We start from the raw sequence: 20,794 nt of genomic DNA, 5'->3' as shown, positions 1-20,794 counted from the left end.
GGTCTGGAACTGAACCTGCAATGTCTCCGAGGTATGCCTGTAATGATAAAGGAAAAATTAATCAATAGGTAGAGAAAAAACATCTCCTAGTTTGCAGATCTGGGATTTAAGCCCACTTCTTGTTCAGTTGACTCTGTTGGGCTTTGTGAGAGGATTGATAGGATGGGAAACTAGACCCAAGGTCCCCAGTAACCTCTTCCCGTTTGTGTGGTGGTCAGGGTTGACACCTGCAGTTGACAGCCATTAGGCTTGTGGCAGGGGTGGCTGTCCCTTTGTGCTGTTGTGACTTCTTCACCTCAAGCAGCTTCTCCTGTCCGATGACCACGTGTGTCTCTGGATCTTGTTGTACTTGATCCTTGATGCTTTCTCTGTTCTTCCTCAGCTCTTTTGTGGGGGAAAGCACGGGCTTTCCATTAGGACAGACGTGGGCTCTCACTACTCACTACTACATTGGGCAGGGTGTTTCCCACTGTAAATCTGGTGGCTCATGTATAAAAATAGGGATACTGGTAACTTGCTCATGGGGTTGTGGTGAGAATCAAAGGAAAATATTTTAGTGATAATACCCAGGCCAGGACTTGTCTCAGTAAATGCCATCCTTTCTTTACAGTTTCAGGCCTGATGCCCTGAGAGACCAAGGCCCAAGAATAGTATTCTGTTAAATTCCAGTCAGCACTTCATCATGGTACCCCAAATACAATGCACTTTATTACCTTGTGATTGAACACAGATTGCACTTTTCATTTTCTCAATTATACTGTATAAATTCAAAATAGATTAACATATTAATCTCCCATATCATTCCCTCCTGATAGCTCAGCTAATCAAATTTTGGAAGCTTTGCTAACTTTACGTTTTTTTGGTTTGTTGACTCATCCTTCATTTTAGTTTGTCTTTAATCTGTCACCTCTCCTAGTTTTGTATGTCGGAGTCTCTTTAGAACTTTCCTTTTTCACATGTATTTCCAGCCAGGCTGCTCTGTCTGTGATGGCCAGCAGTCTCCTGTGGTGGGGAGAGGACATTCTTTCTCCCTCTGCAGAACAAGCCCATGATAAAACCAAGTACATTTGTACTGTGTGTAATTCAAAAGCAAAACCACTGGCACATAGTTGATTGAGATGTGAAACAAAAATGAATTCCAGTCTCTATCTTTCCGAACAGTAATTTCTTTAGAGTTGTAGTGGTTTCACATAGGAAGAACCATTTATGACCTATTAATAATTATTATTTTTACTGCATAGGCATCATTTATAACTTCTTGGGTTCAGTTGAAACGTCTGTTTGTGACTGTTTCTCTTTCTGGTAGTGTGTTTGTCTGGTGTGCTTTGGGTAAGTGGAGAGGAAGGGAGACAGTAGGTGGGGCCTTGGAAGGAGGCTTGATTGTATTTGGACTTAAATGGCATGTGCTGAAGACACCAAAATGATATACATGTGCTATGTCTTGCCAGTAAATCTAGGAGAGTATGCAAGCCTCATTAACTGATTGTCATTGTTTTGGTAGGATAAACGAAAGAAGAAATTTAGATTGAAGCACTATATGCAGAGAAAAAAATAACCCTTTCTATTTCATAAATATACAACAAATATTAACTGTCTAAGCTAGTTGGATGAAATGTAAACATTTCATTTTCATCTTATTATCCAGATGGCTGCATATTTTGGATTTTCTGTCGCTGCCACTGACATTAATGGGGATGAGTAAGTTTAAAAAAATGTTTCCAGAAACAGTTTTCCTCTGTGTTTATGAACGCTTTACTAAAACTAAACATTTTTTCTTCTGTTTCTCTGTCCCCTTCCTGCTAATCTTTCTACTTAAGGAATCGATTTGAAGCAACCTTAATCACAAATACTAGAAAACCTTTATGTTTAATAATTTCTTTCAATAGCTTTTATAATATGAAGGAATAAAGTAACTTTATGAATTACTCATAGTTTCTTAAAAGAGCTGAAGGAAGGCTTGAATTAGAAATGATCATTTCAAATGTGGCTATACGAGCTGTAGAAAGAGGAAAACTTGAGTTTTAATAAGAAAGAAAATGATTATTAGTAGTCACATGGAATTTGATCTTGCTTTTGGTGAAAAAGATTATGTTTTTTAGTTACGCAGATGTATTTATTGGAGCGCCTCTCTTCATGGATCGTGGTTCCGATGGCAAACTCCAGGAGGTGGGGCAGGTCTCAGTGTCTCTGCAAAGAGCTTCGGGAGACTTCCAGACAGCCAAACTGAATGGGTTTGAGGTCTTTGCAAGGTTCGGCAGTGCCATAGCCCCTTTGGGAGATCTGGACCAGGACGGCTTCAATGGTAAGGTCAAAGTTTATAACAGCTGTGTGTCCTGATTTTCTGTGTCCACCTGGAAAAGTCCTGTACCCCACCCATAGAAGTTCACTTGAGCAAACCTCCTTCCTGGAAAGAAGGATTTGAGTGACGCACGAGGTTCAATGACAAGTTGCTCGTTTTCCTTAAAAATCAGAGCAAAATTTTCAAAAATTGATTCTCATGAGTTATTATTCATGCAGCCTCAAATTAGAGTGGTTAATTTTAAAAAAATTTTTTATTGGAGTATCGTTGATTTACAATGTTGTGTTAATTTCTGCTGTACAGCAAAGTGAATCATTTATATATATATGCACTCTTTTTTTAGATCCCATATAGGTCATTACAGAGTATTGAGTAGAGTTCCCTGTGCTATATAGTAGGTCCTTATTAGTTATCTGTTATATATATAGTAGTGTATATATGTCAATCCCAATCTCCCAGTTTATCAAAGTGGTTCATTTTAGAAAGGAGCTTGCATTCCCAGGGAGCCCAGTGTGAGCTGGTGATTTTCTGTGTCTCTGTCCTGCTTAGCAGCAGTGCCCTCTGCTGTCCATTTGGATACAAGTGTAAAAAATGCTCCCAGGCATATTGTCAAGGCAATGCTGACCCTAATGCATCCCTCAAAGGTATTATTTGCCACTAATATTTTATTGTTGTAGCTGTCCAGAATATTCTGAGGGAGGTTATATCTCCCTTCATGGGGACAAGTAAAAAGGTATATGCTCAGTGTTTTATAATAGTCCCATTTAAAAATTTAATTAATAGCTGTAGATATCTTTAAAAATCCAAGTTGGCATCTACTATAGAGTAAAATATAGATTACAAATTACCAAGTTTTTTTTTTTAAAAAGAATACTGCTAAAAACCTTTCTAGAGGTCACAAAATGAAGAATTGAACTGTTGGTTTGTTTATATAATCAACAATATATATAGGGATATGCCCCTGAAAATGTAAAGAAAGTTATAAATTAAGATGAAAGCTTCAAAAATGCAGATGACTCTCAAATCTTCCAGTTAGTAGTAGAAAAGGGAAATGTTTGTTTGGCCTCAAGACCCCACTCCTGCCTTGTGGGTAGTTTTATGTCACACTAGAAGTGTCATCTCTCACCCTAGAAGTTTTCATTGTTAGTGAAAAACTACTCAAGGGGACATTTTGCTTCCTAAAATAGTCTTAAAGATTTTTTACCACCAAGAGAACTTAACATAAATCAAATGGAATTCTGGTATAAAGTTCAACATAGAACTGTAAAAGAATACTATAGAACAGACCAAATCATTACTTATTGATAACAAAGACTACCTAGAAAACACAGGGCCAGATTCGAGGTTCTACCTTGAACACATCTGAGTTCTTTGCTATAGCTGGGCCTGTCTCCAGGTGTTTTGGTAGAGCCTGGACGTGTTTGCTGTCACCTTGTCTTGAGGATATTCCACACACTTTAAAGAATGTTGCTTTAATATCAGGATCCAGACAACATCTCATCCTGTTTTCCCTATTTCTATTAAAATGTATTATCTGTGAACACAAAAATTATAAGCAATGACAGCTAAAAAATATCGAAGTTTTACAACGATTTTACAAAGAGATTTTACTTTTAGAGATAGATACCATAGAGGATGATTTTATTCTCCCAAAGTGTCTCCTGGGGGTCTTATTGTCCCAAAGAGTAGATTGTGAATGACAGTGTCTTCAGGAGAAAATGATCTGAGCTGTTATTTATGTAACTATATTTATATAGTTTATATGTGTATATATATATGTATTTGTAGTTTATATGTATATATAGTTTATATATACATATAATGAAGTATTAGTTGTAACCTGGATCTTTTCCTTGTTCGGACCTGATGACATTGACTCTTTGTTATGTCTTTGCTGCTGTTTTCCTCCCTTTCCACTTACACCCACTGGAAAAACCCTAGGTATCATCAAGAGGGTTGCCGAAAACAAAACAATAAAATTATGTTCCACAGTTATGTGGAGTTTTTGTCAATACTTCTCCAGAAAGGCAGAGGGAAAAAACACAGAAAAGAGAAACTAAAATGATCAAAGGAAGAGACTGATGACATGAAAAAGTAGGGCTCTCCAGACTAGACAGATACCAGCCAAGAGAAAAGATGATTAGAATGTACAAAATAATGAAAGGTTTAGAAAAGGTAAGGAGAATTTTTAAAAACCATCTCTCAACAGTAGAGCCATATTCTGTTGGAAAATGTATTTTAATTAAAACTTTCTTAATGCACGTGTCAATTTAGGAGTTATATTTATCTTTTGAAACTTGAAAAAGATAAGGAAGGACTCTTACATAATTTAAATACTACTTTTTATTTAAGGATAACAAATTCTTAGTTGGTGCTTACTGCAGGCGAAGCACTGTTCTAACTGCTAAAAATGAGAGGATAAATTAGAGCCCATCCATGTCCTTAAGGAATTTAGCATCAGTAGGAGTAAGTTTAATGTGAACAAGTAAACACTGGAATGTAGTCATCACAGTGTTTGAGATATTCTTGGGCATGATGGTCTTAAAGAAAAGACGAGTGACCAAGGTGTCTTTGATGTCTCAGGGGTTGCAGCATTGAGGGGGCTGAAAACATTTCAGGTATATTAAGTAAATAGAGTCAGTTTGGAATGGCTGGTACATAGGGGCTATCATAGGCAAGATGGACACATCCTTACTCTCATGAAATTTATGTTTTGTGGAGGAGCCATAGAGTAAAAACATAAAGGGGAAATTTGGATAGTGATAAAGGCTGTGGGTTTAAACAAAAAAAGGCAAGGTAACGTGATAGAGTACCTAGATGGAGAGGGGAGAGTGCATTGCTCCATAGCATGGCCAGGGAAGACCTCTCTGAGAAGATGACATTTGAACTGTGATTTGGACAAACAGAAGGAGCAAAGCTTGAAAAGCTCTGGAGCAAGAACTGTTAAGGCAGAGGGAACAGCAAGTATAAATCCAGAGATGGGGACTAGCTTGCTGAGTTTAAGAAACAGAGAAAAGGGCCGGGATTGGTAGGAAGAGTGAGTGAGGGTAGACTTGGGGTTGGGAGTGGGGTGATGAATGGACAAACCAGGTAACACGTAAATGCTTTGGGAAATAAGGATTTTAAGAAGGAAGATAACATGATATTAACATTTGGCAGTTTTGAAGAGAATGGATTATAGGGGCAAGAGTAGAAGTGGGAGGCCACTTAGGCTGCTTTAGGGGTCCAGGCAAAGAATGAGAATGGCTTGTCCAGGGTGGGACCAGCAAAGATAGAGGGAAGTGGGCATAGTTATTTGTAATATATTCTAGAGTGAGGAAAGGTCATAGTGACTATTTGGTGTACTGTTTTGTTTTTAAAGCATTTCAAACTTTTTATTGTTTATTTCATTTCAGTATAAGTTGAGCAAGATAGAGATGAAATCATAACTTTCAACTTTCTGAGTCAGGTTGACTTCTCAAAAAACCTGAAAACCATGCCCAACTAAATTAACTAGAATTTTAAGAGCTAGAATGAACCTTGGAGGAATCTTTTTACATGTCCCTTCCCCTCTATTTTAAGGATGAGGCATTTGAGGTCCAGAATGGTTAAGCGATTTGTCCAAGGTCAGACCTGGAATATCTGGTTAAGCGATTTGTCCAAGTGATTAATTAAGCTTGGACAAACCCGGACAGACCTGGAATATCTGGCTCCAAATTAATGTCATTTCCATACAGTTTTGCTTGAATCTCCTTGAATTTGGTTGTTGCTTTTGAATTAAGAGTACCCTACTGCCACCACGCATGGCTGCTTTGCCTGAAGTAGAGAGCCTGGCTGCCCAGAGGACTCATTCCTTCTTGGAGGACTTCCTACTTTGAGTAGCAGGTTGTCATCTTGGACATCACCACATGAGGGTGCCGTGGGACCACAGCTGCCTCTGCTTCCTGTGCAACTCCCGGCCGCAGGAAGTCTCCTAGGTCCCATGGGGTAGCCCAGCCAAAGGGAGAGGAGAGAATGGCCAGGATGTGTCCTGGAATGGGGAATGGGAAAAGTTCTTTCCCAGAAAGAGAAGAGAATTGTACATGCGATCCCAGTGGAAATAAAGGTTTTATGGCATTGGTTTTAAAAAAAAAAAAGAGTACCCTACTGAACTTTGAACCGATAAACATGATACATGGGTTCTAAAGATGTTAAGATCTTTTCCACAGAAATAATGATGAGTACTAAGACTTCCTTCTCTCCATCCTTGCCGTCCTCCCTCCCACTCTCCTTTCCTCCTTTCTTCCTCACCTTCTCCCCTCCCTCTTTTCCTTCTCCTCCCTCTTCCCCTCTTCCTTTTCCCCCTCAGATATTGCAATTGCTGCTCCATATGGGGGTGAAGATAAAAAAGGAATTGTTTATATTTTCAATGGAAGACCCACAGGCTTGAATGCGGTACCATCTCAGATCCTTGAAGGGAAGTGGGCTGCTCGGAGCATGCCACCAAGCTTCGGCTATTCAATGAAAGGAGCCACGGATATAGACAAGAATGGATATCCAGGTGCTTTCCTAGAAATACAAAGAGCATCTTAGATTTTTTGGTCCTAATAGCAAGTAGTATTAGTTACTGCTCTCTTGATTTCTGTTATAAATCATTTAAATTCAGTATTTCAACTACTGTTCAAGCCCTTGCCGTTGCTCAAGGCACTGTTCTCGTTACTGAGGGGATACAAAGCACAGACAGCTCTGTTTCCTGGGAGCTTCCAATATAAAGCACGTACTTCTTTTATTGTCTTGAAGTCTGTAATGAAATGTCAGAATGTGGAAGCTATAAACAAAAGCTTAGTCTAAGTTTTCAAATGTCAGCCATCTCTTTTTGTTTTTAATGGTCTAGCAGTTTTATGGACTTGACTAATCATCGTGATTTTTACGAAATATATTATCTCAGTAAATTCTCACAATAAGGCTGGTGAGGAATATGAGGTCGCTCAGCTCATTATTATGTCATTTTCTGGATGAGAAAAAAGACTGAGAAAGGTAATTTGCCCAAGCTTGCCCACTGGTTTGTGCCGGTACAAGAAGTGAGGCCTTTTTCTGGCTCTTATATACTTTGGAATATTTTAATGGATCTAGGATCATAACGGATATATTCTTTAAGTGAAATATAATGTGGAAAATTTAATTACTTTGCTGTTCAAACAGTTAATGAGCTCAATATATAATATGTTGAAGTGCTTTTAGAAACAGGACATGAAGTTGATTCTTATCTATGTTACTGTTATTTCAAGAATTTTTTGTTATAAATTGTAATATATTTATTATAAAACTTTTAGAAAATATAGCAAAGCATATCATTCAATATGCTTTCTTTTTTCCAGTGCATTCACACAATTTTTTTAACAAAATACAATTATGCACTGTTATTAGCATATGTTATTCACTTAAAGTATTAGATATTTCCCCATGTTATTATTCTTCTGAAGCATGAATTTATGTTTTCCATTCTATCAAATATTTGTATCATATCTTATTTAACTTTATTTTGGGGCATTTGTATCCTTATATATAATTCTGGTGCATTCCTCTGATTATTTCCTTAGGACAAAATTCTAGAATTGCTATGTCAAAGATTAGGCACTTTTTTTTTTAAGGCTGTTGATACACCTTGTCAAATTACAATCCTAATCCCTCTAAAGAAGGTTTTGCAACTTTTTAAAGCACTTACCAGCAGTAAGTGAGTTATTTTCCCACATTTGTGCCCACACTGGTGGTCATCTTTTATTTTTTTTTAAAATAACTTTATATGATAGGTGGAAAATGTTATTTTGTTTTAATCTACAGTTTTGGATTATTAGTGAGGGTAATAAGCATTTTTGTTTACTTGCATATATATATTTACTTTTGTGAATTTCCTTTCTACATCTTTTTTTCTCCATTTCTATTGGAATGTTGTTTTTCTTTTCTTTCATTCATTTTTTTAAAACTTGTGGCTGTTCCTTAAATATTGAGGGTTAACTCCTTAACTCTTACATATATTTCTCAGTTTTGTCATGTTTTCTTTGGGGGCATAAAGAAGTTCTTAATTTTTATGTAATCCATTGTACCTGTCTTTATGGTTTCTCATGTACTTTTCTGCTTAGAAAGGGCTTCGTCAAATTTAGCTTGGGTATAACTGAGAGAGAGTTCTGATTTCATTTTTTCCTAATTGTGAACCAGTGGTACCAGCTACATATAAAAACTAATGCATTCTATTCTTTTTGATTTGGATGCTATCTGCTGTCATTCTAAGCATTCTAAGTACAGTTGACCCTTGAACAACGTGAGTGTTAGGGGTGCCAACCTTCTGCACAGTCAAAAATCCACATATAACTAACTGTACACTCGGCCCTCTGTATCCACAGTTCCACCTCTGCGGATTCAGCCAATCTTAGGTTGTGTAGTGCTATAGTATGTGGAACAAAAAGTGGACTTTTTTCAGTGGAAAAAAAGTCCACTTATAAGTAGACCCGCGCAGTTCTAGACCCATGCAGTTCAGATCTATGTTGTTCAAGAATCAAGTGTATATGTATTGTGCTTTTTTGGTTTTGTTTTGTTTTTGAAACAAAATAAGTAAATGAAAAAGAGAAATTTTACAATGAAATTGTAAAATCCACAGGCATCTATAAAGCTTTTTCCTTTGGGGATGTGTGTGTTTGCGTGGTATACACTTCCTTATTGTTGCTGAATTTTACTGTGTATCCATTGAAAAGATTCTTGTCTACCTGGATGGATGAAAAAATTAGTTTTATGATGAGTGTTTGCCATTGATGATAGCATATTTAAAGTTTTCATATACATTTTAGCTTTTTAGATGTTGTCTTAGAACCACTTAATGAAGAATAGTTTTGAGACTATGTCTGTATCTTTATTATATGCATTGAGAGCTTTATGGAATGATATGTGAATTAAAAAAAATCATTATTAACATATTTTTCTGCTCTCTTTTAAGACTTAATTGTAGGAGCTTTTGGTGTAGATAGAGCTGTATTATACAGGTAAGCATTTCCATATCTGGTAATATAGGAATATTATGAATTATATGAAAGTTTTATAGTTAAGCACCAGTGTTTGAATTTCAGTTTAATTTTCTTGAAGTAATGATAAAATTTGTTCTATTTAAGATTTGCTTCAGGCAAGTAGTAATGATACAAGGAGATCCCAAAGTAGAGAAAGCTATAGATTTTTTTTTTTTTTTTTTGGTGGTACGCGGGCCTCTCACTGTTGTGGCCTCTCCTGTTGCGGAGCACAGGCTCCAGACGCGCAGGCTCAGCAGCCATGGCTCACGGGCCTAGCTGCTCCGCGGCATGTGGGATCTTCCTGGACCGGGGCACGAACCCGTGTCCCCTGCATCAGCAGGCGGACTCTCAACCACTTGCGCCAGCAGGGAAGCCCTAGATTTTTTTATTTAGGAAAGCATTCAGAATTTTCCCTTTTTGTTCTTTAAATTATGTTCAAAGGTGTTCTCCTGTGTTTTAGATTATATGAGTTTAAAATTATAGGAGTTTACATTTTCCTCTAAGAGACAAGAACTTAACTTGGTGTTTGTGCCATAGCATTCTGTGACCACAAGGGCAGTATGTAATGATTCCCCAAATGAATATTTTTATTAGAGCGATATGTATAAATCCACATATCTCCATTTCCCAGCTTCATACATATTCCCAGTATTTCTCTGAATTTCATCAATTCCTCGTGCCTTACAATATCAACTAGCATCCCAAGTAGATTAAGATGTTTACTCCTCTATGGACTGTGCTTATACATGGCAGGAAAACTAACACTGGTACTGTGTAGTGGAGGTTGTGATGGGTCAACTTGATTGTGCTTCTCGGGGCAGCTTGTGTCTGTACAGATTCCAGGATTTATCATGATTGAGACAGATACACTGCCTTGAGGCTGCTGTATTTTTGTACAGAGCGTAAACCTGTGCATCTGAACTTTGGAAACTGTATTTTAATTTATTGTTTCAGTTTTTTAAATTGCTATTAACAAAGTAATACATACATGTGGTAAAAATTCAAGCAATGTAAAAAGGGCATACAATAAGAGAAATATACTTCCTCTCACACCAGTTACTAGTTTTATTAGTATATCCTATCAGAAATATTCTGTGCATTAAAAAATTATGTGTGTGTGTGTGTGTGTATGCATCCTTTGTACATGGTGTTTTTTTTCCTTTCATTATGTCTTGGCTATTATCATCCCATATTAGCACAGATGGCTTTACAGCACTCATTTCCCCCACTGTATTGCACTGCATTAGGTAGATATCCCACAACTTGTTTAACCATCTTGCTTTAATGGGCTGCATTCAGATAGGTTGTGACCAGTGGTCCTGCTTTGCCTGGAACTGAGGGGGATTTACCAGGTCATGGGACTTTCACTGATAAAGTCAAGACAGTCCTGGGCAAACTGGAATATTTGGTCATGCTAAGTTTAGGTTGTTTCCATTCTTTTTGCTATTATAAACACTGCTTTAGTGAACATCACACTGTATATGCAATGAATGTGAACCTGAAATGCTTAGATCAATCTAACATTTTAAATAACTTTTTTTTTCTTTTAAACCAGGGCCAGACCAGTTATCACTGTAAACGCTGGCCTTGAAGTGTATCCTAGCATTTTAAATCAAGACAATAAAACCTGCCCACTGCCTGGGACAGATCTCAAAGTTTCCTGGTAAGGATGTTTGTTTAGTAATAGTTATTATTGTGATTATTGGTTCAGTCATTATAAAAACAATTGAAAATGGAGGGGGAGGCTGAAATATTGCTAAAGCAGTTTCTGTGGGTACACTCTATTTTCTTGTCATAGATTGAATTATAGAAATATTGTTCCAAAGAAGATATGTAGAAGGCTCTAGAAATATGCTATAAACTAGTATAAAACTAATTTTAAAAAATTATGCATGCTCAGTGAATATATTCAAAAATAAAGCCAATAAGATTTCAGAACTCATATTTAATGCTAAACAAGCCTGTGAACATTTTCATTTTTAAAAACTAATGATCTTTTTCAGATTTAATATCTGTGACTAGCTGTACGAAAAAAATAGTTTGTTTTAATGTATTGGTCTTCTATTTGTTCTTTTACTAGTTTCTAAAGAAAAATATATTTTTGTAAGCTTCATGTCTGAATTCTTCTCTAGTCCAGTATTTCTTAAGTTTCCATTATTTGTATGTTACTTTTCTCTATGTTGTATGATTTTTTTGCTATGTTTTCATTCTGCCTGTATTTATAATTTTCTTAAGGCTTTTTTCTTTAAACTGACTCATGATTTACTTTAAAACATATTAAAATAAAATAGAGAAACCAGTGTCTTTCTCATACATGTCAAAATAAACATAAAATTAATAATGAAAAGTCTTGACCCATATATAAACTCACCATGGGGAATTCCCTGGTGGCCCAGTGGTTAGGACTCTGCACTTTCACTGCCACGGGCCCTGGTTCAATCCCTGCTCGGGGAACTAAGATCCCGCAAGCCGCATGGCACGGCCAAAGGAAAAAAAAAAAAACCTCACCATGAGTACTCCACTTTGGGAAACACTGTTCACTTCATGTTCCTTGCTCACATAGAAAAATCAGAGAGAACTTACAGAAGAAGGGTAAAATGATTGGAAGCTGGGAAAATTTTCCTTCAGAAGAGCTAATGAAAAGATATTTTTTCTGATTTTGTTTTTGAATTATGTATTATTGTTATTAAAATCATTTTTCAAAATTTTGTTTATAATAAAATATATTAAATAAATAAACATGTATATAATAAAATTTTTATTTCTTTCATTGGATTGCATTAAAAATTCAGTAATATTTAGTCTTCATTTTCATTGACTGGCAGTGAAGTTGCTTTCAAGATTTTGTAAGTTTTACTGACTTTCATCCCTTCACTCACCCTTTGTGTCCTGGTGAAGTTGCTGCACATTGCTGATGATGTGCTTATGATTATGGCCACAAGGTGAAGGCTTCGAATACACTAACTAGAGCAATAGCTTTCATATGTTTTCGAATATGACGTGTAGGATGAAATACATTTTACATCATAATCCAGTAAACACATGCATGTAATTAAAACAAAAGTTTCATGAAATCTTACCCTTGATACTTAACTCAATTTTACATATTCATTTTTTTAAGATGCTGGACACACCCATTAAACTGATGTCATAACCTAGTAATAAATTGTGAAAATACTGTTCTAGAGGAGCTTGCTAATTAAAGGGAGCTTTATGGGGCTTTTTCATAAGTGAGACATTTATTTTAAATCTGGACTGTCATTTCCCCCATTTAAATTTATCAACAGATTCTATAAGCTTGACAGGAGGTGAGGAAATTCTTTTTTTTCTCTCTTTTTTTTGTATCATTCCTTTCCATGGAAGGAAACATGCCTAAATTACTGAAGGATGAATTAGATTATTCTGTATAGCTTCATGTTTTAAAAATAATATTAAGACATAAAGAAAGATATAAGGCTTCACAATGTGAACTAAGTATTAGAAATATGAGATTTAAAAAAAAAGAAATGTGAGATTTGGGTGATAATAAAAAAATGTCTAGCTAAATAAATATTATCAGTGTAACAAAAGTGTAACAACAAAAAAAATAAATAAATATTATCAGTGTAACAAAAGTGTAACAACAGCAAAAGTTTTAGAATCATACAGACCAGAGTTTGTATTCGAATTCTGTTCAATATGTGTTCCATGAAAATGGGAAAATTAATACCATCCAAGCCTCAGTTTTCAATCTGTAATATAGGGATGATAGCTTATCTAATAGGTTATTATGAAGAATGAGAGTGTATTAGGTATCCTAAACTGGCATAGTGTAAATATTTAATTTTTTAAGCAATATACTATAATTTCATCTACTTCGTGTATTTTGGGGGGAAAGGGGGAAACCGTTACATGGTAATATCAGATTATGTCACCTTTAGTGAGTTTTTCAAATAATAAATAAGAGAATAAGAGAGGCATAGATAATCTCTTTTACTGTCTTTTTATAAAAATTAATTGTAGGCATTGTGACTTTTTGGTATTTTAAAGTTTGAATTGTAATTCCAATTCCAAGATAAATAAATAAACAAATAAATAAGTAATGCTATATAAATGGGAAAAATGTCTAACCTGGATTATGGGATTTGTATGTATTTTTTATTTTTCTACAGTTTTAATGTCAGGTTCTGCTTAAAGGCAGATGGCAAAGGAGCACTTCCCACGAAACTTAGTAAGTGTTCTATGGAAAAATTATATTATTTTAATGACGCTGCATACATAGCACTTAAAAAATGTTTTAGGACATTTGAATAGCTATTCAAATAGTTGTTATTGCTTTTTTATTTGAATGTTTATGCTTAAAGACATTTAATATTGCAACATAATTATTTTGTTTGGCAACTCTTAAGCCAATTTAGAAATAATACATTTATTGACATTGTGAACAATTAGTGGTAAATATGGCCTTCACAAAGTTAAACAGTTATCATTGTGAGACAAATGAACTCTAGGAGAAATAAGTATCATTGTTTATAAGTCAATGACCTATGAAAAGTTTATACTTTATGCCTTAGAGAAGCCCCAGTCATCTCCAGAGTAGAGGTGGTTTAGAAATAGAGAGAAGGAAAAAAAGTTAGACCACTAAATTTAGCCCACACAGCAAATTCTAACTTGACTCTTCCATTCTAAAAAATGGTTTATGTGATTCTGAGAGCAAGGTAGGAGAGTTAAGTAACTGTTGTGGAGATTTGTTGGTATATGTGCTAAGGAATAACAGTAAAGCTCCGGATAGAGGACTGAGTCTGTTGGGGGTGTGTTTGTGCGTGAAAGTTCACGTAGAGTATAGCAAGAACGGGTCTCTCTGGAAGGTAACTTTTCAGTAAAGACCTGAAGGAAATGAAGGAGCTAAGCGATGTCTGGAGGAGTATTTAGCACAGGCGAAATGGCAATTTCAAGAGGGCAGAAGCAGGAGCTTGCTATTTCTCACAGGGTGGGTGGAACAGAATGAGAAGCAAAATGACCCTGGCTTTTCACTCAGATTTGACATGAAGTTCAACATTTAGAGAAACTTAGGGAATTGTGGTTTTAAAGATATGCACTCTTATCTCCTTTGAAGAAACTATTTAAAGAAGAACTGATGTTAGAAGGCAGTAGTCTAGCAACTGTGCTTCAGACTGTTCACTGGCTGCACATTCATTTTACGATGATTCTTGACCCAGTCAGCTATATTTGGTTATTTGCTTCACGAGGGACATATTTACCTGATAGTTTGATACAATAGCTTCATTAGAAGTAGGAGTTGCAAGTGATGGAAACTGCTCATTCATCATAATGGTGAATGTAATGGTAAGGGGTATGGGTGCATATTAGTAAACATTTCTTAATCACAGTCAGCAAGAGTCCTGCTACCTGCATTAGTGATAAAAGTCTTAATTCATATATTTTATTTCTGAACTTCCTCCTCTCAGCTTAAATTAAAAGAAAAAATTTCCCCTCTATCTGATAGTTGTTTTATTACCATCATTATCTATTGTCTCAATTTAATAGATGACATTAATTTGGGGATAGTTGGATCAGTTATTTAATTATTAAATATTTATTCAGAATTAATATGTTGTCATCTCACTGCAATGTATAGACATTTTTACTGAGTTAGAAGCAGATTACTTCTTAAGGGATAAATATCTCTGTTTAAATGAAAACTTGAGATATTTAGGACAGATAGGTGTCCCTAAAGATTATGTTGGTTATAAATCCTTTGGTTTGTATAGACTTCCAGGTGGAGCTTCTTTTGGATAAACTCAAGCAAAAAGGAGCAATTCGACGAGCACTATTTCTCCATAACAGGTCCCCAGGTCACTCCAAGAACATGACCATCTCAAGGGGGGGACAGATGCAATGTGAAGAACTAATAGCATATCTGCGGGTAAGAGATTATCCATTATCTCTTCTTTCTACTTATTATTTTTTCTTTTCATCTAAATGATTTTCACTTTCTGTAAATTTTTTTGGTAGTAAATCAAAAAGAAGACAGAAAAATGCATTTGAGGAAATTGGGCTTTTTAAAGAGTCAAACTTGAGTAATGGACTTCTACGCTTTATCAGACTGGATATTGCATGTGGCCTTTCCACAACAATGCTACTGAATAAATTATGACAAACATATTTCTTAAATATTGCTGGACTCTCAAGACAGTAAAAGAAATCCACCCCACCCCCCCACCCCCCACCATAAGCAATCAATGAAAAAACTACATTGGCTAAACCTGACTTATGAGTTGTAAGCAAGTGTGTGAGCCAGGATGGCTAGGGAGGGAGGGATGGAGCCTGGGCGGAGGGTGAGCTGTACTTGCAGACACCAGCACAGGGGTTCAGGCTCGCCTGGGGCCTTCTGCAAACCAGGGGTCTGACCTGAGCCTCCTTCATTAGGTCCAGAGTCTTCCACAAGGCTAAAGTGTTCCCAAAACAAAGATGCGCCCTGACTTCTGCAAGAGTAAATACAAGGTCTCACTGGAGCAATCTAGTATGGGTCCCATAGGTTAAATTCAATCAAATAGGAATTCATTTCTAAAAAAAGTACTAAACACACCAGGAAATAAGCCATTAGAAGACACAGCAAATAAATCTTAGTCCTGCAAAAGCTTGAGATGTTAGAATTATCAGTTACAAAATATAAGTGTGTATAAAATGTTTAATGAAATAAAGGATGAAATTTTTTTAAAAGATAAAGACATCAGGACTTATCTGGTGGTCCAGTGGTTAACATTTCATGCTTCCACTGCATGGGGCGCAGGTTCGATCCCTGGTTGGGGAACTAAGATCCTGCATGCCCCATGGTATGGCCAAAAAAAAGACAAAAACATCAGTAAAGATTTAGAAGACTCAACATAATATAATATAGTAGACCTATATACCTATATAGAACTTGACATCCAACAATTAGAGAATATAAAATTTCCCCATATATACATATAAAGGAAGTCTGAACAAATAAGAAACAATTGGAATCATGGAAAATATGCTATTTGATTACAGTGCAGTTTTTAGAAATCAATAGCAAAGATAAATTGGGAATTAGGAATTGTGATTTTTAAGTAACTTATGGATCAAAAAAGAGATCATATTAGGAATTTACTTAGAAGTAAATTATAATGAAAATACTACATATCAAAATGTGTAGGATATCCCAGAAGCAGAATGTAAAGGTAAATGTATAGCTTTAAATGATATTTAATTTAAATGAAAGATTGAGAAAAAGATGAAGGAAAAACAAACCCCCAAAAGCCTCTACAAAAATAGGAATTGAGAAAGGATGTACCTATAGATAATGGAGGAATTAATAAAATATTATGAATAACCTTCTGCTAAGACATAGAAAAGCTGAGAGAAAGCAGACATTCTTAGAAAAACACAACACAGCTGTCATTTGAAGAACCCGAACAATTCATTTAACCATATAAGCCATTAAAAAAAATTGAACTGGCAGTTAAAAATCTTTACACAAAGGAATCACAAGACCTAGATGGTTTTATAGGCAATATCTAACAAACTGTCAAGAATGAGACATTCCAATGTTAAACTCTTAGAATAGAAAAATAAAATATATTTCCAGCTTATTCTGTGAAGGTAGTGTAACTGATACCCAGACTGACCGAGGTTAGTATAAGCAAGGAGAATTCATGACAGTGTTATACAAAGACATAGATGTAAAATTACTAACCAAATATAAGCAAACTAAATCCTAGAAGTTTATAAAAAAAGATTAAAAAACAGACCAACTTGGATGTATCCTAGGTTGGGTTAACATTGAAAGTATAGAAATGTAACTTTACACATGAATAGACTGAAAACATGGCCATCTTACTTAAGTGCAGGGAAAGGTTTTTGATGAAATTAAATAACTATTCATGATGTGAGCAAACAAGACAAATACCTCGTTACAATTATGAAGAAATACCATTTTACACTCAAAGTCTGCCAGTACCTATTGCTTGGTCAAGATGTGAGTTAATCAGAATTCTTACACATTGCTCGTGGCAGTGTAAGTTGCCAATATGAAGAATTTGGAAAATAATATTGCATCTTACAGAGCTGACAAATCTCCTTGCCACTATGTAGAACAATACATTACAACATTCTTTTTTAACATTTTTTTTTGTAATAGCAAAAACAAACCAAAAACCCAAAGCAGTCCAAGTAACCTTTGACAGAAGAATTGATAAATAAATTGTAAATAAATTATTATATGATAAGTATTACTCAACAGTAAAAATTAACCTCGCTACATGTAACAGCATGAATGAATCTTAAAAAGTGTTGAACAGAGAGCAAATGACAGAAGAATACGTATGGTCTCATTTTAAAATAAACAGGAAAAGCAGTCTGAAGAACATATTGTTCAAGGACACACACACTAGAGTAAAACTGCTGAAAGCAAACAAGGGAATGGTTACCTCTGGAAGGAAGACAAAGGGATGAAAAGAGAAAAGAGCATGTGGGTAGCTTTAGCAATATAGGTTATGTCCTAGTTATTATTTATATTGGGTGTGTATTTGAGTGCTCATTTTATTAACATACCTCATATATTTTTGTGTGAATCAAGTATTACATTATAAAACAAAGTTGATTAAGTGTTCTCACTGGATAATGATAATCTTCTTTTTGGATATTCTATTCTTATGTAAGTGTAGTTTTTCAAAGAGTTTTTGTAGAATTTGATCAAGGGGTGAATACAGCTGGCTTTGTATTGTGTACTTATGGATTTCTCCAGATAGCTTGATGTCATAGGTTGATGTCATCATTAATTCAGAGCTTTTCCATTTTTAGGATGAATCTGAGTTTAGAGACAAACTCACTCCAATTACTATTTTTATGGAGTATCGGTTGGATTATAGAACAGCTGCTGATGCGACAGGCTTGCAGCCTATTCTTAACCAATTCACTCCTGCCAATATTAGTCGACAGGTACTGTACTTTATTAATTTATCATTAATTTTATACTTTGTCTTTTTAAAGTCTTATAGTTCATATTGTTAAGTAGCATAAGGGATTGCTTTTATAATGTTGGGTTTTAGTCAAAGAAGTCAGGAGAAGGAATCTGGATTTTCAGGTCAAAGACATTTAAAGCCACTCAGAACTTAGAGGTATGCAGAGGAAGACAGGGTCGCATTTCATACACATAAAACAGTAAAATAATTCAAGGAAAACAACAAAATGCCAATTTACTTACATAGTATTTTATATTTTGCTAAACAAGTTTATTTATATTACCTTTGATTTATATTTTAATTGTAAAAAATAGTATATGTACACACATATATGCATATATAGTACATAAATCATTCTTTTCATAAAACCAAATATAGCAACATAAAATTTTATAAAGACTATATTAAAATATTTTTAGAAAATCCTATGTAAAACCCATACATTCAAATGTTATTGTATTTACTATTTTTTCCTCTTTTATTACATATTCATATTTTTAGATTAATATTTCTGCTCTCATAGAATGCTTTACCCTAAATTTAGGTTGTTACTTCTTTGTCTAACTTGTTAAGATCTCATAAACTATTTTTTTTCGTAATTTGAGAAGACTATATATACATGACAGCAGCATAAGGCAAATTAAAATTTTTTAAAGTCTTTTGTAATTTTTATATTTTAACAATTTATTTTATATTTCATTTTGCACATGAATAGTATACGTGCTAGTTTCTACTACCCATTAATTTAGAACTTTAAAACATAGTTCTGTGTTCATATTTCTTACATTTTTTATTTTTAGGGGATATACAATATTATGTTGATTAATAATTTAATAATGAACAACTGAGCCTCTTAGAGTCTGTCATTCAATTTTACATTTTTTAGAAAAGTTAATCATTGCTTGTCCTTTTACAGTATGTGTTTTGTTATAGGAGTTATGATTATTTTCTCTTTATAATTTTTTGGAAACTGTTTATTAGTGTTAACATTACTTTTGTTTAGTTTACTGAGATCACCAATCTCTTTAATACCAATACAGTTTAAAGCCAGCTAATCAAATTGGTTAACTTTTGAAACCACTTTGAGGGAATAATAACTTCAGTAATATTTGGTTTTCTTCCCTGTCCCCACCCCACTTTCTTCATTATTTGAATCTTTGTTTCCTTTGTATTCTACATTTGTTTCAGCACCGACATTACCTACTCTTAGGCATCTTTTTTGCTGTATTCTTAGCTTTATTATGTACTCTCATTTCGATGTTAATTACCTATCCCATCATTTTTATTTACTTCTCTCTAAAATGGCCCTTTATTTCACTGGTAATATTACAAACTTTTTTACTGTACTCTCTCTACGAAGTACTGCTGTCTGTTAGAAATATAATGTTAGCCACATTTGTAATTTTAAATATACTGGTCAGTAACATTAAAAAAAAAACATAGAAAACTGGTGACATTAATTTTAATAATATATCTGTATTAGTTTACTAGGACTGCCATAACAAAATACTACAGAATGGGTGGCTTAAATAATAGAAATTTATTTTCTCACAATTCTGGAGGCTTAAAGTCTGAGATGAAGGTGTCTGCAGGGTTGGTTTCCTCTGAGGCCTCTCCCATTGGCTTGTAGGTGGTCACCTTCTCCCTGTGTCTTCACATCATTTCTCCTCTGTGTCTATGTCCTGATCTCCTTATAAAGTGCCAGTCATATTGGATTAGGGCCCGCCCTAATGATGTCATTTTAACTTAATTACTTCTTTAAGACCATATTTCCAAATAGTCATATTTTCTGTGAAATTTTTTAAGTTCTGTTTTTTACGGTCTTCAAAATCCAGAGTGTATTATATACTTACAACACATCTCAATTCAGATGCTAAAGCTTCATCAGAAATATTTTTTCTGTATTTAGAACTCATAATTTATAGTTGAAAAAGTAGATTCACATAGCCAAGTTGTTCTAAACATACTAAAAGTTTTTCAGTAGCAGAATCAAGTATCAGTTTTAAATTTAAATTAATTAATATTAAATGAAATATAAAACTCAATTCCCCAGTGGTGTTAGATACATTTCAAGTGCTCAAAAGCCACATGTGGCTCACTAGTGGCTACTATATCAGACAGGGTAGCTTTTGAGTTTCCCTTTCTGTACCCTAATCCTTTGGAGTTAGAGATTTCATGCTTCCTGCAGAAAGAGAGTTTTGTTTTTCCTACCCTCCATTTATTCATTCAAATATGTATTAAATTCTTACTCTGTACAAGATATTAAGTATGTAACCGTAGAGATTTAGTTCTCTGTGAATGGAAGACATTGCTTTGTCTTTTCCATCTCTGAAACTATCTTTCCTGACAGCATATTTTAAGGCTATAGCTGCACCAATGCCAGTTTAATCCTCTCTCTTCAATGTAGAATGGTAGTTAGTCAAATATCCCTTTACCATAGTTTATTAATATTTCATAATAAAGGGTAAGCTGGGAGGAAGTGAGAGAGTTGTATTGACTTATATACACAAAAGCTC

General features: G+C 34.8%; 1 protein-coding gene across 3 annotated transcripts in view; it reads left to right on the top strand.

The window, feature by feature from the left end:
• ITGAV (integrin subunit alpha V) overlaps window positions 1-20,794 on the top strand; it is an 85,362-nt gene that overhangs the window by 49,715 nt on the left and 14,853 nt on the right. For all 3 annotated transcript variants that reach the window (XM_022567214.3, XM_089916582.1, XM_022567213.3), the window contains exons 11-18: window positions 1,646-1,698; window positions 2,100-2,302; window positions 6,627-6,818; window positions 9,246-9,291; window positions 10,868-10,975; window positions 13,464-13,522; window positions 15,063-15,217; window positions 18,118-18,255. In XM_022567214.3, the coding sequence (XP_022422922.2) occupies window positions 1,646-1,698; window positions 2,100-2,302; window positions 6,627-6,818; window positions 9,246-9,291; window positions 10,868-10,975; window positions 13,464-13,522; window positions 15,063-15,217; window positions 18,118-18,255 (954 nt within the window). The remainder of the gene's footprint in view (window positions 1-1,645; window positions 1,699-2,099; window positions 2,303-6,626; window positions 6,819-9,245; window positions 9,292-10,867; window positions 10,976-13,463; window positions 13,523-15,062; window positions 15,218-18,117; window positions 18,256-20,794) is intronic.

The sequence above is a fragment of the Delphinapterus leucas genome, chromosome 8 (genome assembly GCF_059928025.1).
Source record: "Delphinapterus leucas isolate spDelLeu-1000000601 "Yukka" chromosome 8, BTC_Dleu_Yukka2, whole genome shotgun sequence".
Taxonomy (NCBI): Eukaryota; Metazoa; Chordata; class Mammalia; order Artiodactyla; family Monodontidae; genus Delphinapterus; species Delphinapterus leucas.
This window is presented reverse-complemented; position numbering and strand designations above follow the sequence as displayed.